General features: G+C 41.9%; 1 protein-coding gene across 2 annotated transcripts in view; it reads left to right on the plus strand.

Annotated features, from left to right (window-relative positions):
- Positions 1–13,534, plus strand: part of ptprub (protein tyrosine phosphatase receptor type Ub) — a 140,837-nt gene that overhangs the window by 34,949 nt on the left and 92,354 nt on the right. For both annotated transcript variants that reach the window (XM_071901602.2, XM_078286963.1), the window contains exon 2: positions 7,603–7,734. In XM_071901602.2, the coding sequence (XP_071757703.1) occupies positions 7,603–7,734 (132 nt within the window). The remainder of the gene's footprint in view (positions 1–7,602; positions 7,735–13,534) is intronic.

The raw sequence follows: 13,534 nt of genomic DNA on the forward strand, positions 1-13,534 counted from the left end.
CTTTTTCCGACATTCCACCCTTGGAGAAGTTGTAACCGAAACCATCGTTTGAATGCTGGCTAGATTCACAGTTCATGTCACAGCTTGTTTGCATCAAGCAACAACAGCATATTTATTTTGGCACCTTCACAATTATCGTGTTTACTTGCCCAACAGGTAATGACCGACAACGAAAGGTGGCAGGACACGCACATCATCTAAATCAACTAAAACTTGTTTTGTATGTCAGCCATGTGTGCTGCTGGTGCCTTGGGATGACTTGGGATACAATTTAACTGAAGTAGGACTCTCCTACTTGAGTGAACCATTTCAGGATTCTTTCCATCTCTGCCAATGAATCATGGCCTTTGGAACTGTTATTTAATACAAATTTATTCCACCTCAACATTGCTTAAAGGTATCTCAAATCTTTTCCAGACCTTTCAAAATGGGAGGTCATTCTTTGATGTCCCCTGTTTGAGGTGGGATGTGCAAATTCTTGCTAAGCTCACAAAGCATACAGCTGCTTCATTTTTTTTTGTTTTGAAATGAAATTCAAATGGCGTGACTTTATGTTTGATTTTGCTGGCATTTTTGGAATGGATCCCAAAGAGTTGTTTTATAGCAAAGTACTCTATAAAGAAGAAGAAAAAAAAAGATCAAACTTGCCTTTTGTAAAACATGAAATGTCATTAAGTTGCAACTTCCTTAGCACAGCTTGAGGGGAGCGTGCCCTTAAAGAGTAAAATGAAGCTGCCCTTTGTCTCCTCCTCCTGGATGTCACGTGTAGAAGAAAGAGAGAAAGAAAGCGCATACACATCTTTATGTGCTATTGTTCAAATCATGCACAACAGAAACAATGAGTTGTGAGGGGGAAGCAGAGAGGCAGAGTGAACTAAAATGCTCTCCTCCCACTCCCCTCCCTTTGTGTGATCCTATATGTGGGTTAGTGGAATTGATAGGCTGCAGGTTGCGGAGACAGCAACTGGCTGCCTGTGTGTTAGTGGAATTGACAGGCAGCAGAGTGTTGAAGCTGCTACGGGGCATGTGGTTTAGCAGAGATTTCTAGCTAGTCAGGAGGCTACAGGCAGTTTGATTAGGATGCACAGTCAAGTGGATTTGGCTCAGCTGGTCAACAGTTGCATGCAATTGGCTGAGGTCGGGCGAGTTGGGAGTTCTGTAGTTTGTGTACACATGGCATGTGTGGGAGACTGTTTGTTGTCTCTCCATAATTGTTCACATTAAATGCAGGCACTGTACTGCCTCTACTCAAAGGCACCCTGCGGTCTTCTCTTTATTGAGACAAGGTTACCCGATCCACTGGGTGTATGCACAACTGGGTAACATTTTACATTAATTGTTGGTTATATACATTATAAGTCATCATATGTTCATCCACGATCCGCCTCGCTATGATTTTATTTTTGAAAAAATGGCAGAAATGAAGCGGAGCTGTAATGGGTGGCGCTCAGTTTGTTGCCAGGCAAGTTGCAACCAAGGTAGTGCTGAGTTTATAGCGCGTTTTCTTTGTTTCTGTCATTTCTGTCATTTTGATTGGTCGTCTTTTGAGAATTGACACATGACACGCGGGTCTTATCCGCTCAAGTTGAACTAGTTTCAACTCTCTGCGTCCTTCCATAGGAAATAATGCTGTTTTTAGCGGAAACTACTCCGCAATGTGAACACGGCCTAAGCACATTATCATTACATCATAACTGCATCAGAAAATGTCATAATACACTATAATGCATCATGAATCTGACATGAGCAGGTTATGAGACTGTTATTTGGTGCTCGGGAGCGTCTCATTAAGAATGCTTTACCCAGGCTTTGAGAGACATGCATCCTCGGGTCCTTCACTAAGTTAGCCTAGGTTGTAATATGGAGACGCACTGTGGATACCATTCCCTTGGTTTGCATATAAATTTACAAATTAGTTCCTTTATATAGTCTCTCCACGTTTCTTTCTGTCACTCAACTCCAAAAGAGTATTTGCAAAACCCAAAGCCCAAAATTAAACAGATGTTGAAAAGTGAACCACGGGACATGAGTTTTCCTCCTGCTAATTAAACTGATTTGTTATATGGGCCTTAAGATTTGCTTCGCTGTCAGGATCCACTTACGTCTCACATCTTATCTCCTCTGGAGGTGAAGAGAAATCCAAAGTGTCTGCATCTCAAATTGGAGATGAATGTCATGCAGGCATGAGGAGAGGCGGCACAGCAATTCAACCCTCCCAGAGAAAAGACATAACCTGAAAATAGACCTACATGAAAGCATTCGGGAGAAAGTATGATAATTAAAACTAACTTCTCATCAGCAGTGTCAACTGAGATTTCTTCTACCCCCTACCCCGTACCCACAGGAACTGGGAAGGGGAATAATTGATGTATTCTTTTTTTCTCAAAAAGAGGAACAGGAGACAACAAGTTCAGTTTGCGTTTTTTCTTTCTTAGTGTCCTTGATTTCCCTTTTTGTTGCCCTTAGAAAAGCATTGAAAAGAGCTAATACTGGAGAAATAATATTTTTGACCATTATTCTAGCGACATAGTTCTGAGAAGCTTTCATGATCAACCAACCATCTAGGTTGAAAGATTGTACCAGTCTTTTAAAGTGAATGCAAAATAAATTGCAGCTGTAGATTCAGTATGAAAGTAGATAAGCTAGATTCAGTATGAATTCAATCGTATCATACATGCACCATTGTTAACCCCCAACGGATGGAAAGGGCTATGTACTTGAACTGTGTATGTTACATTACCTCATTAGAGGCTTTTTCTCTTATCCTGAGCGTAGCCCAGATGCTCCACTACAGTACATTTTAGTGTTTTCCACTCTCAAGCTTACGTAGCCCTCCTCTGCACCTGACCATCATCCCCAACCTTTTCCTTTCTCAATCCATTTCCCGGCCCTCTCTGTGTGACTAGGCCCTTGTTGCCACCAGGGTTGAGTTATTAATGCCCGGGGAGGCAGAGAGATGATTTCATTGCGTATTCAGGTGTGGGGATGGATGGCTTTCAGAGACAGCCAGGGGAGTGCTGGGGAGGAGAGCCTCTGTAGAGAATAAATATACCTGTCTCCTGCTGATGCATTGGGCTGCACTCACTGCAATGCAAATCAACCACTCTCCTCCCCTAACTGCCTCCAGTATTACTCACCCATTCCCACCTGGATCCAGATACACACTCGGTCACCCCAGACTTAGATGAGGTTTTCTGTGTGGAGTACAGTTCTCAGGTTCGGAGTGTCTTCCCACACAACCCCTGTGGTTTGGTTCCCAGTCGTTGCATGATATGAAGAGCGCCGGTGCCTCATCATGCTGTATTTCCCCGGTGACTCTCAGGCTCTGGTGTTCATTACCCATCCTGACTGCCGGATAATTAGAAGTGAGGTCAGAGATTGGGGTCGACATGAAAGCAGAGGTAAAGGTTGTGAATGGCTTCACAGACCGCACATCTCACCTTTTTCCTTTATTATTATACATGATAGACCGGATTTTAAGTGTCTTGGTCTCATCTTGGAATTGACTGCATTTCCACTTGACATGTGATGTCATCATTATCACCCTTCCTTCAGCACATTGTCTGATTTTTAATTTTCCACTGTGATTGGATGTAAAATTCCCATTTACAATGGCAACCACTGATTGAGTAATTATTTTTGGAAAATAACAGCCAAAAAAGAAAAAAATGCCCAGAGAATGCATGTGCTATCCATTAGAGAAGACCATGTCAGCCACTTTTTCCACTTCTGTCTGTCATTCATGCTAGTCAGGACGGTCCTGCGTCGACAGTCATCATCATCTTATCTTATTTGTGACAGCAGGGAATTATTTATTTACTGTTCATTTTCACGTGGTGGCCAATGACATTTACAGGCTTTTCATTATATCCACTCTAAATTGTAACACTTTACACCACTACTCTCACATACAGCTTTCACATATCTCAATACCCTTGTCAGTGGCTGATGTGACAATTTGGTACTCAAGTACAAGTACTCATTGTAAATTAGCAACAATCTGGTGTTTGACGAAATATCAGCAGAGAAATAGTGTAGATTTTGAGCCCTCGCTATGATGGCAGACCAACACAATTACAGTTATGGTCTTGATTCAGGTGGTCTTGACTACGGCTCTTGCATATGATATCAACAACACCTTCAATGTGGCTTCAGTCTGTTCTGTGATTTCATCCTCTTCCCAGTTTGTTTTGTTTTATTTATCCAAGTGGAAAGTTGTTGAAGTCACCTTAAATTAGCTTAGGCCAGTGTCCCCATGCATAAAGCATATGCAAATAAAGGGGATAAGCAGAGATTTTGTAACAATATCCACTGTGCATAGCTAACACCCTAATTAGATAGCAAGGCAGGGGATTACACAAGCAAACAACAGAAGGGATAGCAAATCTAATCTGAATGGCTACATATGACACTAACAACAAATAGAAGCAGGGAGAGTCAGAGGCCTGATTAATTGCACATATAAAAGTAGGGTACACTTTTATGTGTCCCCCACCAATGTGGTGGCAAATTGGAGGCAAATTGCCACCGCCCTCTGCATCCACATTCAGTCACAATATAGCCGCTGGAGCTTCTGTGTTTTATATATTTGTATCCTCTTGTATCCTCTGGTCTTGTTAGTTATTTCATTTGTGGTAGAATAATTTATTTTCTTTGTTCTCAGTTCTACTGCTTATTATTAATTTCTTATTGTGTTATATTTTTTCTGAAAGATACTGTCAAGGCTACATGACTTATCTAATGCTATTTGGCAAAAAATAAGTAACAGATATTGAAGAATAAATTGTAGACTGCCAAACCAATACATTTTTTACAGGTTTGATCTATTGTAATGAAAAATCGGCACAAATTGTACTGAAGTATCAATGCATGGACATGTTACCCCATTCATTGTTGAATTAAATATGCAGCTTTGGTCATATCCGCATTGGGAAAAGAGAAGACAGAGAGAGAATTAAGCTTTTCCTTTTTAATTGTACATCATTGTCAAAACAAAGTGATCATGAGAAAAACTTCTGAATCGCTCTTGCCTCATGTACCTTCCATCCCTGGTCTGGACATCATCCTCTTCATCTTAAACTTCCTCCCCTCTGCCCCCCTGTCCATTCTGTTCACTACTGGACATTTCTCCATAAGGCAATGTTGTATAATATGCGATACAACATTTTTTCTCTAGGCGTTCAGTTCTGCAAACTAGTGCTTCCTGGTTTAGTAAATCCCACAGAGGAAACATGTAATTAATCTGCCCTTCCATCTTGCTCTCAACAACTGACAGACCTCAAAATAAAGTTAAAATACAATACAGTTAAGGTTGAACTGCAAAAGTGCTGTGCCTCGGTTCCTTTTCATATTCTCATATTTTAGAATTCAAAATGCTTGCAGCCCTGGCTAGTAGATCTTCCATTTTGACGAGCACAGAACGCCTTAGCAGCCAGTGTTTTGCATTCATATGTGGTATTAATCCATATTAATCCCAGAATTTGTTCCACCAAGAACACTGTAGTAACATTGAAAATTGGCTACATTTGAATTATACTTAACAATAAAAAATGGTTATCAATTGAGCATACAAAATATGCTTGTTTGATATCCAAAATGTTTAAAATGGAGGTTGATTTATGTTAACCAACAAGAGAAAAAAGAACAGAAGAGTGAACGGTGCTTCAGCCACAAAACGTTTGCAACGTCTCAAACATGATTTTTGGTCACTGCACTAAATTAACCTGTAATTGTTCAGGTAGAAAAAGTCTGCAGCCACCAGACTCAAACACAGTGGTCCGACAGAAGGAACTGAGGCGGGATTGATGCGCCGAGAGCTCCTGTGTTTGTCATGATAGATGAGCTGTATCTATCCAGTGCTTTCTGAGGAGATGACATTCCCGGGCAGCGCCGGCCTCGGCTCCCAGCTTCCTGCCTCTGGATGATGAGACTTTTGTGGGGAGGAGTCTGCAGGCTTCATTTACCGAAGCAGCGGGGAATAATATAGTGCCAGCGTTTGGATGTGTCAGGTCCCATATCTCTGGCTGTTCTATTAGAAATAGACCCCAGTGCGGGACAATTAACCCCTGGCCCTAGCAGCAGATCTGTGCAGTAACAACCCAGCACGGGGCAATAAATCAAACCTAGAGGGAGAAACTCGCATTCCCTCCCCTGTTGGTTGGCTGCTGCTATCACCCAGTGGGCCGAGCTTACATGATGGTAGATATGCTCCGGTGTTATCGTATTATCGCAGAAGGTGTAAGAGTGATGTAATAGAGGCTGTGGGCAAGGGCACCCTGAGTGTGTTTGTGCTACGCCGTCTGGAGGAAGTTCAGCACCTACGACTAACTGGAACCTTTTAAACCAAATAGCACCTGCTACGCCGCCTTCCTTCCCTCGCCGCTCGCTTTCTTCGGAAAGTAACCCAGTGTTTCTCCTGTGCCCTCAGTTTTATCTGACTTGTAACATTTCAACTGATACGGCAACGGCAATAATCTGTTAGTGGTTGGAAGTTGTGGCTAGCTCTTGTACATCAGTAGTAAAAATGAAAATTATGAGTCATAACTACAGTTAGACTGGCTGCAGTTTTGCACGTCTGCGGCTTGTCACATTGAGACCATTTGTTTAATGGCAGATTAGAGAGAAGAATGAGCAGTAATAAAGCAGTAGACCACAGGGGTCACCTTCAGGACCCGCTCATGGGTATTTCAAACATTAGCGTGTCGCGTCTCTTGCTGTCCTGCTCCAATTATTACTGGCACAGGCGCTGGTCATGTGACTGGGCTGTTCAAACCGCCCACTGTTAGCCTGTAATTCTCACACCAAAGGACTAATGTGAGATATGGCAACAGATGCAGAGAGCAACGACTGAAGCGCATTATTCAGGGCCCAAGGGCCATAAAAGCCATCGCTATTAAATATAATTTGAAAAAATTAGCTTTTTGGCACATGGAATAGCAGGTTGTGAGGTATTATAATAATCACTACATTCCCCAGGGTCTCTGCCGTCCCCAAACGTTATTGCTGTTTGTATAGGCCTATGTGAATGTGCTTTGGGTTGCGTGGTCTTGTTTGTGTATGTTTTATGGGAGGGGAATTATCTTCAAAATGCTGGGGCAATTATCGCTTTTGGCAGGATTTGTGTGCTTTTGTGCGAGACTGAAGTAATTATAGCTCATTGCTTGATTTGTTGGTTTGAAAGTGTTTGTACACGTGTACATGTTTCATTAGGCTAAAGACGGTCAGTGTGGCTGGAGCGCACGTTGCGTTGTGGCTGGCTGTTTTATTGGTTCCTCGGTGTAAAGTGTGGAGTGGGGGATGGATGCATGTTGGCTGCCTGGGAAGAAGATCAGAGGGAAGATCATGGTGAGATATAGCCCACGTGAGGTACAAACATGCTCACAAAATGGCCACAATACCATGGCTACCGCTACTGTGCCAACGTGAGGTTTCTGAAATGGGACTGTAGTGTCTCCTTCCCCTCCTATGTGGTGTAATCATCTGTCAGATGAATCGAATCATTATCCACTATCCCTCTGCTTAAGTAGACTCAAAACTCAACTCTGAAACAATAAATGGTGTTTCTTTCCTCCACTGATCGCCATTGTTTTCTGTTTCTTACAGCGGCAGGCTGCACCTTCGATGAGGATTCAGACCCCAACCTGTGTGACTTCACCCAGGGGGAGGAGGACGACTTCGACTGGCAGCTGTTCCGGACACACAGTTCACCCTATGCCAGCTCCGACCTCCTGCGGGGTGAGTGCTCTGCTCTCCCACAATATAGCTGGTATTAGACGGCTACACAGACTGCCTTCCTTATTGGGTAGTTTGATGTCTGCATGTAGATCTTCTATTAGACAGAATTGACACACATTTTGGCTTGCTATAATCTCCACAGTGATATAGGCACATGACCTGAAGCTTTGTGTGACAGATCACCAGTTGGTGTGTGTGCTACTCCTTAAAATAGTGCACAAGTCTGGGAAATAAATAGTATTCGGTTTTTATCATTGTCAGGAGCATGTGACTGTGTGCAAATCAACCCTTAGATGTCCAGTGTCCATAATGCATTAGCTTTAATCAAGCAGTCACTCCAGTTGTGCCTGCTTCTTGCTAACCCCAGGGATAATTTTATGTTAACCAGGCTCTTAGGGCTAATGGAAACCAGCATTTTCCTACCAGCATCCTCTCTACTGGTGGCTGCCACAGGGAGATGGCATGCATAGTTTATAAGCTGCTCCTCCATCTCTGCATTAACAAATATCTACAGGGAATTGACAAAGAGAAGGGTGCTGTTTCAGCTTCTCAGCAGAGATATTGGTGGCAGCAAAGGGCTCTCTACTAAAGCAGCTCTACAACTGTGGACTTGCCATATGGTCAGAATACTGGCCTCCTTCTGGTGTAACCAATCCATCAATCAATGATATTGTAGTGGGAATGGGACCTTTCCACAGGAGGATAGTACATTGAACTGCTCATTGTACATTGAGGGAGAGAGAGAGAGAGAGAGAGGGAGAGAGGAGAGAGAGAGAGAGAGAGAGAGAGAGAGAGAGAGAGAGAGAGAGAGAGAGAGAGAGAGAGAGAGAGAGAGAGAGAACTTTTCATTGCACATTTAATGGCAATAGCAATATTACAACAAGCTTGGATGAAAGGAAGGACACATAATTAGATTATAGAACGGACAGTTAATGTGGCAGATATAAAGAGAGGAACAGATGTAAAGATGACAAGATACAATACAATCAAGAAGATGCAATAATTAGATAGATCATTTAAAAAGAAATAATGATAGGCCCTAGGGAACACCTCATCCATCTGGAGAAGACAGACTATCTTGGTCAGAAACTTGGTCAGGTGGTGTTATTTTTAAAAGCTGAGTACGTGTGATTTTGATATATGGCACTACAAGTCCATCCTATCCCTAGGCTTCTATCTAAATAGAATTCAGAATTTGATAAATCCTAAATTTCATCCTAAACTGTTAAACTGCACCTCATTCACCTCCACATCATCAGCATTCGAGTGAGAATCTGCCTGCAGCCACCAGCCAATTCAGGGCAGGCGACGGGATAATTAATACTTTTCCCTTTGGGTTTAATTAAAACTTACTGCCACGACATTTACAGCGATCCGGGGCCTCCGACGGAACAGAATAGCACAGGTGGAATAAGGCAGGTACTGTATTCTGCAAATGATGAGACGGCAACAGACTCTGAGCACCCACCTACTATCGACCAGCTAAGAGAACCAAGAGACATATATTCAATGTAATTTCTTATCTGTGCATCCTTCAGACACACACTGGAAACATAGCGAGTGTATTACTCTAAATTGCAGGAGTCATTGTATAGTGAAAACAGTCTTCCACAGTTGGGTACACCATGACATTTCCACTGTGTTATTTAAGGTGGATAACCTTACTGCAGATATTGGCATAGGATTTTATTTTTTATCCTACTTAATCCTACTGTGTTGACTTCTATCTATGTATCACATGGGGAGTCTGACTATCCACCATCTTGGCAGCCAAGGTGGGGGGATAACAAGAGTTTATGAGATAAGGCTATTTACATTGGACTAGTATTAACTTTCTGGGGCCGAGAAATTGGTGTCGAGGGAAGATTAGTAAACACAGCTGAGATAGCAGCAGCTTGTGGCTCCCAGGAGAAATTAGAGACTATGTTTCCCATGAAGGGGAAAAGACTGTAGAAAAAAACAGGATAGAATGCAGTGAGATCTTAATAAGAATGGCCCATTTTATCGCATTCACTTTTATTTTGAATTAGATCTGAGATGACTTGCTGCTATTGATAATCTTATGTCCTTTTTTCTATCATAATGAAGCAAGTCAGGTTTCCAGGATGATGACCTTGCAAAGAAGAATGTGTCTGCATGTCAAGTGTACCTCATTTTTGTCAAAGGCGCATTCATTACTGTGAAGTTACGGGTCTGCTGTAATATTCATTACAGTGTGGCAGGGTGGCCTTAAGGGAAAAATCCACCCAAGCACATTTTAACACTATAAAAAAAAAAGCAATCGGTGATGTACCTCGCATTCTTGGGTCCATTCTGTTGTTTGGTAGTGTGTTTTTCTCATTCCCATGGATAACTGCCCAAACATAAACAACGTGACGTCCCGTCAAGATATTTCCAGCACAGCTACATTGGAGCTTGATAGCAGAATATTTTTCAGCTATCTAAAACATCAACAGTAGACGTCAGGTTTTGGTGTCAGTCCCTCAGAATCAAAGAGCAAGGGTGTCTTTCTAGACTGACCATTTTGTACTGATGTTCAACAATCAAGAGATACCAATCTGTCCACTGACAGTAGCCTCAGTAGACCAGCATGCAATGCAGCCATAGCTTGGATCTTTGCGCATCTGTTGTCGGTAGCCCGTGAAATACAACACTCTCTTCAACAGCTTTTTTGAAATTTCAACTGGGCACAGCACAGCATTGTTCTCTCTCCACTCTCACTTTTTCTCGACTTGAAAAACTGTGAACTGAAGTGGAAAAACTTCAGTTAATGAGGCTGAGGGAAAGTGGGTACACCAAAAAAGTAAATTACAAGACTTCATCCCAAAATAACTCCTGGAATGCATTGAACATCACAGGTTGATGATCTAACAGTGTAAGAGTATGTGAAGGTGGATTTTTGCTTTAAGTTCAGTGATGGTGATTAGAGACTGAAAGGCTCCTGCTTCTCTCTGTACAGACAGAGGTCTGTTCTGGCTGAAGTGGCCCTGAGCGAGGCACAAACCATCTTGCTCAGATGTCTTGCTCCATCTCAGTGGCCTTAAAACCACAGTCTCTGCTCAGAGGTCAGAGGTCAGGGCTTTGGTTCACAGCTGACCCATGCTAGAAATTCTCAAAAGGGTAACTGTTCCCTCACTGCTTGACATGCAGTATTGAAATGAGTGATGAAATATGGTAAGGCTTTTGTCTTAAACTGTGTTGCATGCTAATCTTGCAAACCCCCCTCTCTCACCTTTCCTTCCTGTCAGTGTCTACTGTGCTGACCAGGGTCACACCCAGTGGAGAAGAATAGAGTCCAGCAACACTTGCAGTACTGAGAACAATATTTATTAGTAAAACGAATGCGTTTTGGCCTTCAACAGGGTTTGTAAAACAATACATCTAAAAGCCTATATATATATATATACACGTATATATACATAAGCACACCATCAACCAGTAGAATAAGGGACAATGGAATTACCAATAGATTGCTAACACATAGTTTCATTGAGCCATACAGGAACAGAGGATGTGGTCATGTGACAAACCAGAAGCCCACCCACTGGTTACCAGCAAGATATAGAAATTCAGCAAAAGTTTCCCTCTCCATTCCATTCCAGTGTCACATTCACACCATGAAAGAAATCTTTAAAAATTTGGTCCTGCAACACACTAAGATCCTGCTCCATAGGCGTGCTTAAACTGCTTAATGCTGCAACATGCTACAGATTCATGTTTGGCTCTTGATCTATTCGCTGCTTGCACAACTGATCTTTACACAAACACCCACAGACATTCTGAATGGACTTTCCTGTTGAATAGAAACTCAGGAGATAGGTAAGGAGTTGCTGTACATGAGCGTTTTCTTGGGGTCAGAGCCTGGTCAATGGGTGCATAGTAGCAAGCTCAATGTAATGACCTTTACAGGAGCAACTCACACAGTAAAACACACAGACAGCGCTCCATCTGTATCTCCAACACCCTCTAGCAGTCGGCTATGGAGGACAGCACCATATCTCCTGGTCTTTATTATCTGTCACCTCTCACCCCTCCCTGGCCTCAGCCACACACCGTGGACCAGCTGCATGCTACTGCGTGTGTCATTGACAGTGACCCGAGATTCATCTCCTTCTGTGAAAAGGATGAGGCAGACCAAGGAGACAGATACATCTGCTGTAGGCTCACTGGTTTAATACTCTATTACACTGCCCTCTTCCCCTTCCCCTTCTGGCAGCCGTTATTCACCGTTTGCATATCACCCCATTCTCCATTTATTGTAGATTCACACTCTATTTGTGCATTTTTAATTTTTTATTCATTGTTTAGACAGATAATATACTATATAGCATGTTTTGTTTCCTGAGTCGTTGAAAATTTTTTTTTTTTTAAATTGCAGTAATGCTAAGCATGTAAGCTGTATTGTAGCGCTTGATCATTTGTGTTAACTGCACAGTAGCTGGATTTCTTCTTCCTTTGTTTCCTTCTTCCATATTTTCTTTAAAGAAAACCCAACCTAAAACCCTTTGCTGGATATCCTACAGTTAAGTATATTTTTAAGTTTTACGTTTAAGTTAAGACCGATGGCAAGAGCTATTTTAGGAAACCTGTTTGCATTCTATTAAAAATGTTCACTTTTGCACAGATTTGTTTGAATTGCTATGATGGTTGTGCAGCTTGCTGTATGATATGTTATTAGATAGCAATATGCTTTCAAGAAAGTCAGATGATCTGTAGTGAACTATACATCAGAGCTCGGACAAACAAAACAAGCGTTGGAACCTTTTTGCAAGCTTTGACAGACTATTTGTAAATGTCAGACTTCATAGCCTGTAGCTGATGAACCTGTTTGTCAGAAAGCCTCAGCTGTCCTCACCTGCTCGGAAAGAACACACTTTCTCCCTGAAATGAAGTGTTTGCCTGCTGTTCATGTTTTGGAAAATATGACAGTGTGTGCTTTTAAAATTTGAGCAAATAGATGAGTGGTTGAAGCCATGGCTGAGTAAATCTTAATAAACATGTAATGACTTAAGCAACACATCAGCTTTATGGGAAAGCTTGAAGGATAAAACCACACAGTGATAAACGAAATTAGAGATAAGATAAAGTGGTGTGCAGTTCATTCTCGGGGATGACAATGCATCTTTCCTTCGTGAGAGGAGGAATGTTTTTACATCTTTCTTGAGAGGTATTTATGTAGCTTGTGGTACTTAAAGTCACAGTGAAATGAAACATGACTTTTTCAACTTGTTAGCTAATTTTCCTTGTCATAATATACACATATTTAATAAATGCCCCCAAATTGAAAAAAATATTATTTTCTGGTATTTTAATATCAAAATCCCATTGCTTTTTGGTATACTGGAAAATGGTGTATCTTTAATGGTGTACCAGTAGGCCAACAATGTCATCACAGATTTTTGAACAATCCCGCCCCTCCGCCCCTTCCATCAAATGTCTAACCGATTCTCTACTGATATCCCATTGGTTTACACTGAATGATCCCTCCCTGCGTTATGTCCCACCCCAATATCCTGTTTCAGCAAGAAATACATCACATTAAGGAAGCAAGATGCTCTCAAAATGACGTGCTTTTTTGCTCCTCCAGTTAGCCGGGAGCGCTGCTGTCCAATACACACCCACAGGGCAAACACAATCTCCAACAGCTGAACCCAAAAAGTGATTAAAACACATCCTTTCAAGTTAATAACACTCACAGTGCAGTTCCACATCTTTAAATAGCTGTGATCGAACAATTCCCACGACATTTCAGTTGTAATAGTCCAGTTAACCTTTTTTTTTAGCGTTGCTCACACACTTC

Source organism: Centroberyx gerrardi, chromosome 12, assembly GCF_048128805.1.
Source record: "Centroberyx gerrardi isolate f3 chromosome 12, fCenGer3.hap1.cur.20231027, whole genome shotgun sequence".
NCBI lineage: Eukaryota > Metazoa > Chordata > Actinopteri > Beryciformes > Berycidae > Centroberyx > Centroberyx gerrardi.